The sequence below is a fragment of the Abramis brama genome (genome assembly GCF_963993115.1).
Source record: "Abramis brama genome assembly, chromosome: 5".
Classification (NCBI taxonomy): Eukaryota; Metazoa; Chordata; class Actinopteri; order Cypriniformes; family Leuciscidae; genus Abramis; species Abramis brama.
Window position 1 is genome coordinate 10,553,084 of NC_139967.1, and position 18,035 is coordinate 10,571,118.

The window sequence follows — 18,035 nt, forward strand, 5'->3', positions numbered from 1 at the left end:
CACCCGGGCCCAATGGTAGCGCCGCGGCTGGACTCCAGACTGGAGTATGAGACTTCAAAACAATCTTTAAGGAATCTTTAAATTAGCATAATAGGGGCACTTAACGTTTTTAAGTTGATATAGGTGGACATTTTTTTTACAGGCTTATTGTTATCAATAGAATTAAAAAAAAAATCTCACAATTAATATGACAGTAATGTACACAGGCATCAAGGCACTAGGCTATATCTTTTGTAAATATTTTTTTAAATACAATGGATAGTTAGGTGTAAAAAAAAAAAAAAAAAACTTGACAAAATGTTTCATTCTAAATCATTATTAAATGATTTATGCAAAAAATCATTCATTCACAACAGTCCATATCTCCATCTCTAGCTCTAAAATGTGAATCAGTCTCTTGTCTAGACATCATTCCAGACAGGTTTTTGTTCAGGGCTTTCACATGGGCCAGACAGAAGCATGGTGACCCCCTGCCAGCTTCATTCCCATAGCGCACCCCCCCCACCCACCCTCCCTCTCTCTCTCTCTCTCTCTCTCTCTCTCTCTCTCTCTATCAGCTGATGCATGAAAATGCCACTGCTGGGCAGGAAGTGCTCCACAAAATAATAACGAAAGCACTCAGAGGATGCAAGTCAACATGCGCTAATGCTCCGGATACTCTCAGACGCTGGTTAGGTTAGTACATTGAAAATATTACAGGTTGAGTTTACATTTTAATTCCGCTAATTTGAACAGTTTCAGATGTGATTGTGAGCTAGCGACTTTGAGTTGTTAGCAGCCCTTCGGGTAAACACTGCGCTGTTTCACGTTGTTGTTTTAGCTTTTCAAAACAAAACTCAACTTGAAATCAGTCACTTAAAGAAATGAACGATTTTACATATTCAGCTCGTATCATTTAGTTTACTAGTAGTTACTAGGCTTTCGCTTTACACCGAACTCGTTGGCAGCTTCAGTTAGCTGGTTAGCACACTGTCTTAGGTTAATCAAGTAACGTTAGGTGAGGTCAGAGAGTGTGTAACTTATTTCGTTTAAAAGCGTCTGTAACTTCGTAAAACTTTCGTGTAATATTAACTGCTATCTAACTGCTTCAAATTAAAGTAGTTTAGAAATGCATAACTTGCCTAAACTTTATAAAAATTAATATCAAGGAACGTTACAGTCTTGTTACTGCTACACCTTGCTTTACTACCACTACTGTAACACGGTTTTACATTATTGTAAAGGCTAATCATATTTAAAACCCAATCCTAATTTACTTTTAAACATTTTCATTCAAAAACTGCATCTCTCAAAAGCTTTATGAGCTGAGTTGATCGTAAAGACCATTGGTGACAATGATTTCCCGAAGCCAAGTATGATCTCAAGATGATCTCAAGTTCCGTCATTACCAACACAATTCATCATGCTTTTGGTCATATAAGTTGTGATATAAGTAAAGCTTTTACACATGAAGAAAAATCTGCTGGTTCAGATGCTGATTGTTTTACACAGAGTATAACTTCTACTACAGCATGATAGTGATTCACCCCTGTAGCTTATTTCTAATTGGTTAAACTGATGATTACAACTCATCCTGTGTTACAACCCAACACTCCCTGGTCTCTTCCTGTGCACTTCATTTGACTAAGCATGCTGTTTATAGTCTTTCACACTAGTTTTTTCCAACTTTTTTTCATAATATAATCCGCATTGTGGGTGAATGCCTTTGCATTTATTTGCCTCTATGACATTTTTGTGTTTTTATTCTTTGCCTTGTGCTTCTGTAGGTGACGAGATCTGCTGTCTGGCAGGTAAAATAAGGACGAGGAGAAGATGACTCATCAGGGCAGCGGTCAGGCCTGGGGGAAACTGGTTAAAGTCGACGCATCTCCGGGTTCAGAGATATTACTCATAAATAGAGAATGCACTGTGGGGAGAAAAAAAGGTGAGCTAAACATCATCACATGTTAATTGCTCAATGTGAAATAATTATTTCAGTTTAAAAGGGCTTCTCCGTTATTTGCTTTTTCACAAAACTTCTTCATAGACTCTCCTATGACTTCAAGTTTTACTTATGAACTTTTATTAGTTGTTACTTTTTCTCTCTCAAGATAATCAGTCTGAAGCGGTGTCTGCATGTATTCAGTGAGCCCTTGCCTTTAACAATGCTCTCTTTAGTTCAGCAAACGAACCCCCACCCCAGTAATGACAAAGGCGTCTATTGAAGACATGCTCTTGGAATATTAAGTAGTTTTTTTGTGTTGTGCTGGTGTGCAGGGAAAGGTTGTATCCCTTTGACTCTGTCTGTGTCTGTCTGGGGTTGAAGACTGTCGGTTTTCCCGCTTTAATTAATATCAATCCATGTGTCTGTTTGGTTATGTGTGTGCTGCACTGGTTATTAGCAGAACTGATACGCTTCATTACTATAGTAGTCTAATTTGTAACCTTACATCACATCATGCCACACTATACTTCATTTAAGACTTGCATGCCTAATGTGTCTGTGAGAGAAAAGTAATGGGCCAGGTCAGGGAGAGAAAAGAGGAACGTGCTTTATTAAATTCGACATGAAAATACTTTCACAACCCATTTTACTTTAATGTCACATATTTCAGATTCAAGCAGCAACTATGACAAAGCAACTTGCATTGATACTTTTCTGAGATATTTATTATCATGACCTGATCCCATGACCTTGGTTTTGATAGTAACATGCACTACTGTAATGTGAAAATACTTAAGTATTATCATCATTATTATTAATAATAATGATTTTTTGGTTATTTGTTACAGTAGTGAGAAATTTGAGGAAATTTCACAATGCAAATATTATTAATGGTCCTAATGTTAAGCTTTATTTTCTTGATGCAAATTTTTTTTTTGTAATTTGTACATACTGTTAGAGCTAAAGCTTGCATTTTTGCAGATTTATGTAAAGGCTTAGGCTGGCATTTGGGACAGGGGAACATTTCTAAGTGGAACATTTCTTTTTGTTAAAGGTTAATTACCAAAGATAATGTATTCCATTTTAATTTATTGTTGACTTGTCTCTATATCATAACCTTACAGATATATTTTGTTTATAGATTGTGACCTCTCATTTCCGGCTAATAAACTGGTCTCAGGGAATCATTGCAAAATCACTCAAGATCAGAACTCAGGAAAGGTGTGGCTGGAGGACATGAGGTAAGACATATAGTTGATGCACATGGATTGTTGGCTAATTTCATGGCAATATTATATAATTGTTTTCTTTTTTATATAAATTTGATAAATTCTTGTTTGCAAAGTTTTCACTATACAGTAATGACCCTTCAAAATTTGAGTAAAACAAAAGTTACGGTTTTTAGAAAAATGGTTTTTTGCCAGTGAGCAGATTGAAGCGGTTAATGCTTATAAATATCTGGGTATGTGGTTTACACCAAAACTGTCATGGTGGAAAACTCGACAACACTTAGCAAACCAAGGTAAGAAGGCAATGCTTTCTTTATTGAGGTTTGTTCGTAAGCATAAAAGTAGCTGTAACCAAGCGGTGTATTTGTTTGACCACATGGTTGCACCCATATTGTATTATGGATCTGAGATATGGGGCTTTGAGCCAGTGGAGTGTATTGAGAATGTTCAGTTATCCTTCTGTAAAAAAACTCCTGTGTATCAGTACAGGTGTGAGCAATGTAGCTGTTTTGGGTGATCTGGGTAGATTTGCATTGTCTACTACCTATTTGAAAAGGTTTTATCCAAAGGATGTATTGGATAAAATTAGTGTCCATGGTAAAAAAAATTTAACATTTCATGACGTTATCACAAATACTTGACTCCAAGCACAATTATGCAATATGCTTTCAAAATCTTTAACCAATTTTTTATAATATTTGAATAAAGGGTGATGTCAAATTTCCTAGGCCAGACATATTTTTGTCCACTACTGTACATTGATACAGCAAGAAAGGAGGAGTGTTGTGTAAATTTACAGAACTGATGTTATTTTGGAAGACTAGTGTATAATGCTAATGTCAGAGTCTATTGCCCATTGAATAAAAAAAACATCAGTAGTTGCAGTTGGCATTAATTCTTTTTAGTTCTATTAAGTTTTGGCAAATTATACTGAGTGACTTCTAATTACATTAGTAAGTGAATTCAATTAATGACATGCTTGGCCCTGCGGCAAATATATATCCAATTCCCTCATGACATTTAATCATTGCTTTGGTGAATAATTAATTGTAATTTGGTTAATAGTCAGTGGATGGAGATTCACTAGTTGATCTGCGTCTGTAGAAACGGTATGTCTCATGTATTTAAATGAATGATAGCTCTCTGCTGCTGCGTTACATTTCCATCCAGCTACAGTAATTAAGTGTGTGTGTCTGCTAGACAGTCTTTATGCTGTGTTTTACACAATGCTTAATCAATGTAATGGGAACTGCAAGGATCCCTTTCTCATTTGTTAACCTTTTTTTTTTTTTTTGTACAGCTTTCTGTTTGCCATTTTTAACAATAATTTAACTCAGCACTTTATTCTCTCTCTATTCATTATCTTAAAAGAAAGTCAATATTTAGGTGGATCAGAGGCTATCAGGCATTTATTTTAAACATATATTATAAGTAAGTTCTTAAATGGGTAATTTGTCATCTTTGAAGACACTAATCGAAGTACATCAGAAGACAGTGTGGGTATCAGAAATGTGGCCTTGCGGTTTAATGCACATGCTTGGACATGTTGCTCAGGCACGTAGACTGAGTTTGAATCCAGCTTGTGATGTTTCCCCATAACTGTTTCCTTCTCTTTGTTCATAGTCCCTAAAAACAAAATTCACCAAAAGGCCATTGGCCTACATCATTTAGCCTCTGAATAGCACTCTATGCATTCAAAGGGACCTATAACTTGTTAACTTTCTGCTTGATAATGGTCTGTTTGTTTGTTTCAGCACCAATGGGACAGTGATCAACATGTCCAAAGTGGTGAAGAAACAGATGCACTTACTGCAAAATGGAGATGTCATTTACTTTGTGTACAGGAAGAATGAGCCAGAACAAAGTAAGTTTTTTTTTTTTTTTTTTTCTTCACATTTGTTAAGCGTTTTCTGTTTTGGTAGTACAGTTGTAATGTAGATGAACTGCTGCGCTTGTGACAGGGCGCATGTTTAACTGAAAGAACGAGCAGAGAGAGAGAGAGCCGGTCGCACACTCTCTCTTCGGAGCCAGTCGAAAGTGTAAACAAGACTTCACCGTCTCCAAACTAAGCACGGTCTTGCTCTCTCTCCCTCGCACATATTAATCAAAATAAATCGACACGGTGGTAAAAGGACGGAAGAGTTTCCATGGAGCATTCAGAGATTTTTTTTTTTTCCTGAATTACCGCTGGGTGTGAATTGTGCTAAATAAGTTGCCTTATCTTCTCTGAAAAGCGTTCCGGACATTCAGCTGACATAAAACAACATTTTAATTAAACGAAAACACTGTCCAGTGATGAAATGTTTTCTGTGTTGACACAAATCTTGGATGTCCATGTCCTTCTGCTGGGATAATCACACAACGCGCATGACACGTCCAATTCGCGAACTAATGACTCCTTTGAACCCATTAATTTTAATGAACAGGGTTCCCGCGGGGTCTTAAAAAGTCTAAAATTCTGAACATTAAATTTAAGGCCTTAAAACGTCTTAAAAACGGACAGATTTTCATCCGCGGTCTTAAATTTCATTTAGTCAGGTCTTAAAAAGGGTTTACCCTCGTTTATTTCCAGAAACGCTGGCCGCAGAAAGTTATTACAAAGTAGTAAAAAAGTATCGAGTCGTAGCCTACAAAGCGGAGCTCTAGTGCAGGGTCTCCAACACGTCGCTCGCGGCCTGATTGGAGGTCGCTCGCCAAGAGGCCGTTCACACGTTCACATATCGCGTCTTTTGCGCGCTCAAGTTCGTTCAAATGTAGGCGCGCGGTAAGCTTGCTCATAATTGAAGCGACGCGCTCGTTTTTCCCAGGCGCTGTCTGAAAGTTCAGTCAACAGGAAGGATGGGGGTGCACCCAAACACTACGGGTGTTTTTCTCTTCTCCGTAAATAAATCTTGTGGCAGAGCTACAGCAAGCGTTTTTCGGTGGTGGAAATCCATTAGCTACTACAACTTCTTTGTCATTGTGGAGACGCAGGGCGTGGTTGCATAGCAACGCCAGACGGGAAAATAGGACCGAATTTTACTATTAATAATAAAAGATAAGCTAAAGTGCATTGTAAATGTCAGTAATTTATCTTTTTTGACTCATTCTTTTTATAAAAAATTATTTGAAGTCTGAAATATGTGAGGTTTATCTTATTCTAAAACCTTTTTTGTTAAACCTTTATTTTAACTTGTACATGTTAGTATATAACATGCAAGACACTTTAAAAATGTTCATTTTTAATGGTATTATTTTAATGTTTATGTAAACAAAAAGTGCATATTGATGCTAAATTTATTTGTTATTTGCTGCTTTTTGACATAAAACTTGGTGAATTAATTTCATTGTACAGTATTAATAATTTTGAACATGATTCTGTGATAACCGTGATCATTTTTGTCACTATAATAATGAAATTAAATGTTCATGCCATTTCATCTCTAGTTATGATCAACTGTGATCAATTAAAATCAACTAATTATGTGTTTTTTACAGTATAATATGCAATTTTCTATAAAAAAAATTATATCTGATTCTGTTATTTTCTCTGACACGCGTTGTTGGGTGTGGAAGGTTACTAATGTGATTTATCTGTAAATTAAATTAATGCTTTTTCAATTACTGAATTCATTGAAATAAAATGAATTCTTTGATTTGAATATTTATTTGGTAATGCGTCGTGTAGGTCTTAAATTTCAATCTTTATGGTCTTAAAATGTCTTAAAAAGGTCTTAAATTTGACTTGCTGAAACCTGCAAGAACCCTGAATGAATGGTTAAAACAACTGATCTTTCCAACAGTGAACTCAGGAGACGTCTGAATCGGTGTATAACTAATCAGTAACACTTAGTTATACACCGATTCAGATCAGTAACACTTTACAATAATCAGTAACACTTTACAATAAGGTTCTATTTATTACATAAATTACATAAAAAGTACAGTTTGCTTACTCAAGCTTAAGCTTTAAAATAAATAAAACCACTTGTTTTTTTGAAAAGCATATGACATTTTTCCACACAGTGCTATCAAGAATCGATAAGAGAATCGTTAAAGAATCGGATCGATAATCAGAATCGTCAGTGGCATTATTATTGATAAAATCTTATCAACCATCCCTATGTGAATACAGTAAAATTAAAATCAAACATTAAAGAACATACATGTTTTTTTAATAGTTTTTTTGAGAGTTAAAAGATTAAAACATTTTGCTAACATGAGGTCTTGTGACACTGTCAGTCTTTTTACATCAGTGCAAAACTAGGGTATGCAGATTAAGACCACTATTCATCAGCATGCATTGATTAATTCCATGGCATGTAGCAAAAAAAAAAAAAAAAGGTGCGACCAAATCATATGCTGGTGCGACCAACTGAGAAAGTTGGTAGCACCAGTGCAACCAGTGGAAAAGTTAGTCTGGAGCCCTGCCCAGATTAGCCACATCACTCATAATCTATTTTCTGTTTTGCAGACATTGCTTACATGTATCAGACCATCAGGCCACAAGAAAGTGCCTCACAGGACGTTGAAGGTAAACCGATATTGATAACATTTCATTCAGATGTTTCTGTTTGTTATACAGATGTTCGTTTTGCTATAGCCTGTCAGCAGAAAAGGACAGTTGTTTCATAGGAAGAGAGCGTTAAAGCAAGCTCACACTAGAGGACTGTAAGACAGCCTGAATCGCTGTGGTGCTCACACTACACAACAAGGTGTATTGTCGTAGCAGTGTGCATATGACACAACACAATGGAGACTAGATGTACACACTACAAGACCTTTGGTCAAGAGAAAAAAGGTTGGGTCAAAAAGATATCTTGCATAAATTCAAGCAAAAAATTTGTGATTACGAGATTTTTTCGTTTTATACCCTCTGCACTGTGATTCCACCTTGCCATTGCAATGCACACACTACAAGATCATGTGACGATAATATCAAATAGGTTTGAAAATATTGCAATGTTTGTGACTGCTGACCACATCAAACACATCTTTGGAAATCCAGCCAAAAGTTGTGTAGTTTGACCTTACCTTTACTATATTTTGAAGATTAGAGAGAGCTTACTCTAATTATTAGATTTTATTAGATTTTATTAGATTTTTTAGATTTTAAATTTTTTATTAGACTTATTAGATTTTTTTATTCCTTTGGAAGAATATGCACAGATGAATCACTGATCCCAATTTCATCTCCATGCAATTTCTGACAGAATTTTTCTTTTTTGAGTGAACTATTTCTGTAAGTTACAGTTTTCTCTTTGTGGTCCCCACAGATGCTGGGATAGAAGAAGATTCTGATCTAACAGAAACCGAGAGTGAACCAGCACCAGTAGAGCCTGTTATTGTGAAGCCTCTACCCCAGTCTGAGCATGAGGACCCCCAGCCATCTACCTCCAGCTCGTCCTTCCACTTCTACAACATGCCCTTATCTGCCTGCTCTGGTAATTACAGTCCACACTGTATGTGCACTTTCCTGCAAGTTGCTTTGATAAAAAAGTGATTATTATATATTTGTAAATGCAATGTCTTTTTTGGCAGCTGTTCATCTATGCTTTGAGTTTTTCAAATTTACAGTGTTTGACATAGCGTCTACATTTTTAATCCAGATACATTTGAAAACGGCGTTTTTGTTTAAAAACGCTCTCCGTCCACAATAGTGTTTTACGACGTTTCGGTGTGGATGAGAAACTTTTGAAAAATGCATGAAAACGCTAAATTCACCTTACTGTGCATGCGTAAAACCTCAAAGAAGCTCACTGAGATAATACAGACGGAAAAATAAATAATAAATTTATCACGCAATTCTTCTGATAGGATGATTGTATTTAGCAACATATCTAACCATTCACTGATGCGTCTAGGTCGCACTCAGTCACCATATGTTTGGTCTAAAACGCAACCGCTCAACCACAGGACCGCAGGACAGCAAATGTGTGTAAATTTTCTGTCATCTTTGCAGGACTGTAGCTATGTTTCCATCCACACGTTTTTATCCGAATTAAGTGATATCGAATGAAAAATGCCTTATGGAAACAGTAAAATTCGATTGAATTTCATGAATATCGACTCAAATGAAATGCGTTCGGTCTCATCGGATTTTATCTTGATCGATGTACTAAATGTACCATTTAGCAGACGGCTTATGTGATAAACGCTGATGGAAACGTTATTTGCCGAATATCGTCGGGCATTTACGTGCATCTGCATCATCATAGCAATGTGTTGATAGCGTCGTTGTTTTCTTATTATAGCTTGATATGTCGCTATCAGCTGGCACATATAAGCACTATTACAACTTGTGTAATATTGATCATCTGTTGGTAGATGGCGCGATCCATTTTGTCTAGCAAAACTTTGTTTGCAAATGTTTGCTTGAATGTTGTGCGATTCAGTGCGAAAATGAATGGAAACACCTTAAAATGTCTCAAATCAATTCGATATACCAATTTGATCGCAAAACAGCATGTGACGTCATTACGCACAGGTTTTTATTCGCTTTAAAGCCGTTGGATGGAAACACACTTTCATCAGCTTTATTCGCATGAGTTTTTTTTACCGAACTTCAGATAATTCGATTGACAAGTGGATGGAAACTTAGCCTGTGATATGAAGAGTGTGAAAAGTAACATATTTTAGCAACAGTGTGAAAGTGAATAGAAATATCAATACCAATATCTATTGGTACAAAATGCATAACATGACTAAAGTTACGTCATCGTTTTTAAATACCTCCATTTTGACAGTCCACACTACAACGCGCAAACGACGTTTTCAAATTTATCCACTTAAGAGAGTGTTTTCAGAAAGCTTCGTTTTCATTAAAAAATGCCATCTCAGTGTGGATGCAAGATGCGTTATCAAAAGAAAACGTGTTAGTGTGGACAAGGCAATAGTCAAAAAATGCTTATTTGTACCATTTAGCAGATGTTTCTGCAAAGAACCACCCAGTCAGTTCCTCGGTTGTTCGTAAAGGAGAATCGGAGATGACTGCACCAGCAGGCAGCCCTGGGGAGCCGGTCATGAATCACACCCGCCTGAAGTGGACCTACTGGACTGAGGGAGGACAGCAGACGGAGCCAGAGATGGAAGTGCAGAGGAAAAGAAGAAAATTTGACAGAGGTGCTGTAACACACTGTTTTGGAAAAAGGAATATATGTGATGCATTTGAAATACTTTATGATTTCTGTCTATTTTGAGCGTTCAGAGCATCTGTATTTCAACATGTCAGTGAAATGCATTTTCATAGCTCAACATAGTCATTTTCAGAGTACTTTGAAAGTGTTTAGAAAGCAATCTGTGATAAATCTGGCAACATGATTGAGTGTCGTACATCATAATGTGTGCTATTTTAGTGAAAGAAATACAGTAAATGATAGGGTGACGTGTTGGCAACAGGGTTTGACAGTGTCACAAGCCAGATATGAACCAGTATCACCCTCATAAGCACATGCACTAACTGCTAGTTTAAGATTGCTATGTATACTACCTTTCAAAAGTTTGGCTTTGGTATTATTTTTTTTTAAAGTTTTTTTTGCTCACCTAGGCTGCATTTATTTGATAAAAAATACAGTAATCTTGTGAACTATTTTTACAGTTTGAAATAAGTTTTCTACTTTAATAAATTTTAAAATGTTATTTATTACTATGATGGCAAAGCTGTATTTTCAGCAATCATTACTCCAGTCTTAAGTGTCACATCATGGTACTTGAGTAACATTTCTTCTTATTATAATCATGTTGAAAACAGTTGTACTGCTTAATACTTTGGTGGAAACAGTGATGCATATTTTTGAAGATTCTTTGATGAAGAGAAAGTTAAAATAACAGATTTTTTTTTTTTTTTAATAGAAATCTTGTAACGTTATACATGTCACTTTTTGATCAATTTAATGCATCCTTGCTGAATAAAAATATTCATTTCTTTTAAAAAATCTTGCTGACTTTAGAACAGTAGTGTATATCTGGAATTAAAATGTGTTTCGGATCTGTTCTAGAATATGAACACTTTTAAATGTGATGTTTATGTATCGATCTGTCTTGCAGATGATCAGAATGGGTTTGGATCTACTCTCAGTGAATCTGCTGTTTCGGCAGCAGATCCTCTGGTCCCTATCAGAGGAGCAGCGGGAAAAGAGAAAACTGAGGGAGCCACAACAGACAAGATGGAAGAATCCCTCACATGCATCGTCTGCCAAGACCTGCTGCATGACTGTGTCAGGTCAGTCCAGTGTGCGCAAATTAACACTTAAACCCGAATGGACATGTTGGCCAACAGAAATCCCTTTGTTGTTTTCTTAATGTAAACCTTTATACAAAAAGATTTTAATAAGGTGTGTGGAGGCTGAGTTTGAATGAATTTTCAGTTAATGTGTGTGCTTCCTTACAGTCTTCAGCCCTGCATGCATACATTTTGCGCTGCCTGTTATTCTGGCTGGATGGAACGTTCCTCCTTCTGCCCCACCTGCCGATGTCCTGTGGAGAGAATCCGTAAAAACCACATTCTCAACAACCTGGTGGAGGCTTACCTTCTCCAGCACCCAGGTACTGTATCACACACAACCTAGCCAAAGAGATAAATAGTCAATATCAAAGAGTTTACAGAGATGTGTTATTTTTTAAGCATACTTGCTGCTAAGAGTTTGCACTTTTAATCCATTTAAACTACTTTGCACAAATAGGATGGTCAGGTAAAACAGTCTCTTATGCTCATCAAGACTGCAATTATTTAGTCAAAAATACAGTAAGAACAGTAATGTTGTGAAATAGTTTTACAATTTAAAATGTTTATTATTGTAATATTTTGTAAAATGTAATTTATTCTTGTAATGCCAAAGCTGAATTTTCAGCAGTCATTAGTGTCACATGATCCTTTAGAATTCATTCTAATATGCTGATTTGGTGCTAAAAACATGTCTTTATTATCATTGTTGAAAACAGGTGTGCTGCTTAATATTTTTGTAGAAACCATTGAAGCATTTTTTTTCCAGGATTCTTTGATTAATAGAAAGTTTTAAAAAACTGCATTTATTTGAAATGTAACATTATAAATGTCCTAACTCACTTTTGATTGCATCCTTGCAGTATAAAAGGAGTCGTTTCTTAAAAACTTTGCTGGCTTGAATGGCTTCAAACTTTTGAACAAATTTTTTAAAATTTTTGTGGCTTTATTTTTTATTTATTGTTTTGGTCTCAGAGAAGTGTCGGAGTGAAGATGACTTGCGCAGCATGGATGCCCGGAACAAGATCACGCAGGACATGCTGCAGCCGAAAGTCGAGCGCTCCTTCTCGGACGAGGAGGGCAGTTCAGACTATCTGTTTGAACTCTCAGATAATGACAGTGACATTTCTGACATGAGGTCAGCATCTTTACACTGTTATCCATTCAGAGCCTTGTGTTTTTTGTTAAAAGGAAGTGCTTGTCATATATATATGCAGTATATTCACGTCAACCTCCTGGAAAACCCAGTTATCTAATTATTGTAGTGTTTTGTATTTTATAAGTTATATTAAAGGTTAGCTGAAATTGAGATTTTCTTGGCTTGATGTTACGATAGTAGACGTCCAGTAGGTTCTAAATATAGATACCCACCCTGATTAACTTTGTTTGTACACAGTCAGCCCTACATGATGTGTCGGCAGTGTCCGGGCTATCGGAAGGAGCTCAGCTCTGCCCTGTGGATCTGTGAGCCTGCTCAATCTGAGGGACCAGCTAAAGTGCCTGGAGACGGGCCCTCTACATCCTCCGGTACCTCCACAGGTCATTCACGCTCACATTTGAGCCTAAACCATGCACTCACACACACACCAACAGAGAAATCCATGCCCTTCTCCCTATGCTGAAATCCTCTGTATTCCCACTGCAGCTCCTCAGGAGTTCAGGTGCGCTCCTCAGGGCAGTCACCTCATCTGCACCTGCTGCTTGCAGCCCATGCCTGACCGACGCTTCGAGTACCTTCCCCCTCAGATGTCCCCGCAGCACTGTGAGTGGCCCTGACACCTGTCCATCAATGTTCTCAGGCCTACTGCAGTCACCTGATGATTTGTTGTCCGCTCCTTTGAACAGGTATGGTGTGCCAGAAACCTTTCTGTCATGTGTACTGGGGCTGCCAGCGGATCGGTTGTCACGGCTGCCTTGCGCATTTCAGCGGTAGGTTTCTGTCTGGTTAAGATTTCTGTATAATATTTCTCTGACTGCCTGTGTTATTTTATAATAATGATTATGGATATTTCTCCTCACAGATCTTAACCTTAATGACAAATGTCTGGATGGAGTTTTTAATGGCAATCAATACGAGTCTGAAGTCCTTCAGGTATGTACGGTTCTTTTGCTTATATTTGAGACCAGTATTATTAATGTACTATTATAGTATTTTTGTCTGCACTGACATTATTGGATGAGAAGTAAACTTGAACTGAATAAAAGCTGGATGATGACATCACTGCAGAGCTGCTTTATGGCTGAATTGAACTTGTATCATAATTGATGAACTTTACAAATATTACACTTTTAACTCATCCAGTATTGTTCTACAGACATGCATGCAACCTCTAACCAAAATCATATGACCTTTTTTTTGCCTGATGAATGATAAAATGGGCAAAAAAATCCCATTGTCTGACTTTTAAAATATGGAACTGTGATTGATCTTAAAGGGTTAGTTCACCCAAAAATGAAAATGATCCCATATTTACTCACCCTCAAGCCATCCTATGTGTATATGACTTTCTTCTTTTAGCCAAACACAGAGTTCTTTTAAAAAAATATCCTGGCTCTTCCAAGCTTTATAATGGGAGTGAATAGAGTTTTTAGAAGCCCAAAAAAGTGAAACCATCCACCATAAAAGTAATCCATACGGCCGAGTGGTTAATAAAGGCCTTCTGAAGCGAAGCGAATGTGTTTTTGTAAGAACAATATTCATATTTATAACTTTATAAGCCATAATCACTGGCTTCCGGTAACGGCTGTACGCGAGTCTAGTTCCGGCGGAAGAGTGACCTCTGACCCGACACATGTCGTAGGATGTAGGAGCAGCGTAAGCTTAGGTGAGAGTAGACGCCTCTCACGGTTCAAACAAACAGCTGGGCAACAAACTCAAGCTCCTCTTCTCTCATATATCTAAATCCTCTGACATTTCTCTTTTAAAAATTCTCCTTTTAGACTTCTAATTCGTGACCAGTGTTTTTATTTTCTCTATCCTCTGTGCTTCTACATTTGTTCAATATGTCATGCGTCGGGTCAGAGGTCACTCTTCTGCCGGAACTCAACTCGCGTATGGTCATAATAATTTTCTTAGAAAAATATCGCTTTGCTTCAGAAGGCCTTTATTAACCCCCTGGAGCTGTATGGAGTACTTTTATGATGGATGGATTCACTTTTTTGCCTTCAAAATCTAAGGTACCATTTACTTCCATTATAAAGCTTGGAAGCACCAGGATATTTTTTAATATAACTCTGATTGTGTTTGACTGAAAGAGGAAAAGTCATATACACCTAGGGCGGCTTGAGGGTGAGTAAATTATGGGATAATTTTAATTTTGGGGTGAACTAACCCTACAGTAAGATGTTAGTGCAATAAAAAGAAAAAAAGGTTTTCTTGATTCAGCAGAAAAGGCAGATTTTTTGTTTTACTGCGGGCATTTTTCATGATTTAATTAGCCTATAACGATATAAGGATGTTATATGTTACATTTTCTAAAGAAAATGGGAGGGGTGCTTTTGCAAAGGTAACCAAACAAGTTAATTATTAGGAGGATGTTTTACCAGAAATATTTAGTTTTGAATTCAAGTGTTATTTGAATGCTATAACTGTATAAGCTCCGTGTTTGTTGATCATTTGTGCTTTCTTTGTGGCAGAACTATTTGACTTCTCGAGGACTGAGCTGGAGGCACATGTTGCAGGAAGCGCTCCAGGCTGTACAGCAGGGCCTGTACCATCTCTCTGGTAATATTGAGAATTGTTGAGGCTGGGTGATCTTAAACATTTTGTGGGATATGTTATATTTATCACAATATGCAAGTTTTTGTGAAAAGTGATTGTGGAGTGTTGGTTTCACACAAAGTCCCTTTAAGGCAAGTCATTTTACTCGGCGGCCATCTTTGTAAAGCCTCTCGGGCAGCTATTTCAGTCATACAAGTACAGCTCTTATCTCTTTGAACATGGAAACATCAAATTCTCCAAAGCTTATGATTTCATATTTGAAATCTGACAACAACGGTCTCATAAATGTTTCTAAACCCTCAAATCATGACAAAAAAACGGTGGTTTTCAGGCTGGACCCGCCAATGCGCATGTGCAGTCATAAGCGTGTGTCTCAGAACAGCTGTGTCTAAAAGAAACTGCAGTGATGCAATGACTTATTTAGAAAGCGGGACTTATCCCACCATATTGTGCGTTACACTTTCTCCCATTCATAATAATATAAGTGCACTGTCTTTAGATATACAAAGTCTTTAGTTTTACATCACAGATCTTTTTTTCTAACAAGCCTTTCGTCTTTTTCTCTGAACATAAATTGATTTGAATGCATATTTTCCAACAATGCGGATTCAAAAATTTCAGCTGATTCGTCATTTTGCTAAGTCAGTTCAACTACTACTATTTGATTCAATCAGTGATTTATGCCCTGTTGTAATTATTTCAGATTATAGAATCACTGCCAACTCTTTCCTGTGCTACTGCTGTGGACTTCGCACTTTTAGAGAGATTGCATACAAATACAGAGAGCGTATTCCTCCATCAGAGCTGCCAGGTAAGACTCGTATGCATTAAAGTAACACAAAGCTACACAGTCATATTAGTGTCACAGTATTAATGTCGTGCCACACATCAAGCCAAATCTATAAAACTACAGAATAAACTGGAAGTGATGCAGTAAGTTTGCTTGTTTTTCCACAGATGCTGTGACCAGCAGACCAGACTGTTACTGGGGGCGCAACTGTCGGACTCAAGTGAAAGCACACCACGCTTTGTAAGTGAAACCACAGTTGATCAGATCTTGTCCATCCTCTGAAATGCTCCATACTTGAATCTGCCAGTAGAGGGCAGCTAATGCACATCTATGTAGTGTCAGTCTGAAGTACAACAACATAGATCTGTTTGCTAGTACATTTATAGAAAAAGTCTTTAAATGATCATAATCCTATATCTCGGATGACACACAATGATCAATCTTAATCAGTCATTTTGTATTCTCCTCTTTCAGGAAATTCAACCACGTGTGCGAGCAGACGCGGTTTAAGAACTAAAGCTGGTGGAGAGACGCTTGGTTTGACCGTAGCTTTATTAGCATTGCTGCGGGCAGGTGTTATACCTCTTTTTCTCCTCTAGATGGCATCTTTACATATGCAAAAGTCAATCAGATGATGATAAACCAATCATCCTTGAAGTATGGTTTCAGCATATGGAAACACTTGATCTGGATCTGCACTGTGTGTAGAGACAGACACTCATTTTCCATGATGGATTGACCGTCACACTTTCAGTATGCACACTTCATTCCACTATGGATTCATGTCACATCTCTGCTTGTAATTGTAAAACGAGACTACGTTGGCAATCACTTTTTCTTTCAAAAAGCTTTTTAGCTTAAACAATATATAATATACAAATTATATAACTAACCTTTGGTGCCTAAGAGTTGACTTTAAGTGTTCTTTGTGCACTTCTTTGCATATGTCACAGTTCTTTCAAATGTTATGTTTGATATCTCAATGTATTACTAGTATTCTTATGTACTGCTCAAGACATTTACGTGCTACTGAGAACATTGAAAATGTATGTTATAAAAATGGGAAGATTGTGTTCTAGAGGTGACTGATCAAGTGCACTAAACTGACATGTTAGCTATTCAGCATTTTGTTCTTCATTATTTTTCTAAGGGCCATAAGCCCTTGTGTGTATATTTGTTCTCTTTCATTTGCAGGGCTGTTCTAAAGGCATATGAGAAATTTTTATATAAAACAAGACTGAGGGTTATATCGCACTGCTAGGGATAATCAAGTCAAATCTGATTTATAATGTAGACGGGCACGTCTTATGATTATGGCATTTTTTGCTGTTGCCTCTGGGGAAATGTTTATGAAATTCATATGCAAACAAGGCCAGTTTTAGCTAGTTGATGCTTTTCCCAGTGTTTTCTTAGGTCGCTAACATATTTTAGGTTTCCTTTCACCTGTAGCTTTGGTTGGGTTATGTAGGTAGATGGTGAGGCCATATAATAGCTGTTTAAATATTTTCTAACTAGGCTAGAGCTGCATTTCTATACTAGAAAATAGTTATTTCCATCTACCCCAGAAGTTGCATTTCAGTTGATGTGTGTATTTAACACTCAGCTCTATTTGTTGTTTAACTCCGTAAACCACATTGGTTTTAGCCAGTTTTAGTTTAATTTTATTGTACATGCATCTATTATGTGATCCATTAAACCACAATCAATCATTAAAATGTGGCATTAAGCTTCAAGCCACATGAAAATGAAAGTTAAGAACATTTTTACCCTTCAGCTTTAACTTTTCTTTATGTTCGAGGTTGTTTCTTCTGTTATAAACCCCATTTAATTCATGAAATATATATATATATATATATATATATATATATATATATATATATATTTATTTTTTTTTTTTTACCTAAAAGTTGGTGCCTCACCTTGCAGGAAACTTTTTGCATTACTGTTAGATGATATTGTTGAAAAAGGGTGTAATGCCTCCTTTATTTTGCGCCTTGTGCCATATTTTTCGGCTCGGTGGTCCCTCACACCAAGACATTCTTCAGAGGCTCAGATTAGACTTCCTACAACCAGAGAGGTCAATTCTCTACAACTGCTCTTTAATGAAGGCGGACAGAATGGCTCAGCACTCTAAAACCTCGTACACTAAACTAATGGCATCTGACAAACGC

General features: G+C 36.9%; 1 protein-coding gene across 5 annotated transcripts; it reads left to right on the plus strand.

The window, feature by feature from the left end:
- Positions 1-546: 546 nt before the first annotated feature.
- Positions 547-16,986, plus strand: chfr (checkpoint with forkhead and ring finger domains, E3 ubiquitin protein ligase). Of its 5 annotated transcripts, none has more exons than XM_084115068.1 (18): positions 547-675; positions 1,767-1,924; positions 3,066-3,165; positions 4,908-5,017; positions 7,607-7,666; positions 8,409-8,576; positions 10,057-10,254; positions 11,179-11,353; positions 11,522-11,676; positions 12,329-12,491; positions 12,750-12,892; positions 12,999-13,115; positions 13,199-13,282; positions 13,375-13,445; positions 14,990-15,077; positions 15,778-15,885; positions 16,032-16,104; positions 16,339-16,986. In XM_084115068.1, exons 2-18 carry the CDS (start codon positions 1,813-1,815, stop codon positions 16,379-16,381), a joined length of 1,968 nt encoding a protein of 655 aa, XP_083971194.1. In that variant the 5' UTR covers positions 547-675; positions 1,767-1,812; the 3' UTR covers positions 16,382-16,986. The 5 variants fall into 5 exon arrangements, with proteins under 5 accessions (XP_083971194.1, XP_083971196.1, XP_083971195.1 ...); XM_084115070.1 differs by having other exon boundaries at positions 12,750-12,880; XM_084115069.1 differs by having other exon boundaries at positions 549-675; positions 10,060-10,254.
- The last annotated feature ends 1,049 nt before the right edge of the window (positions 16,987-18,035 follow it).

Coding starts and splice junctions, on each gene's coding strand:
- chfr (XM_084115068.1), top strand. CDS start 1,813: ATGACTCATCAGGGCAGCGGTCAGGCCTGGGGGAAACTGGTTAAAGTC. Junction 3,166..4,907: donor GTGTGGCTGGAGGACATGAG/GTAAGACATATA, acceptor TGTTTGTTTCAG/CACCAATGGGACAGTGATCA. Junction 12,492..12,749: donor AGTGACATTTCTGACATGAG/GTCAGCATCTTT, acceptor GTTTGTACACAG/TCAGCCCTACATGATGTGTC.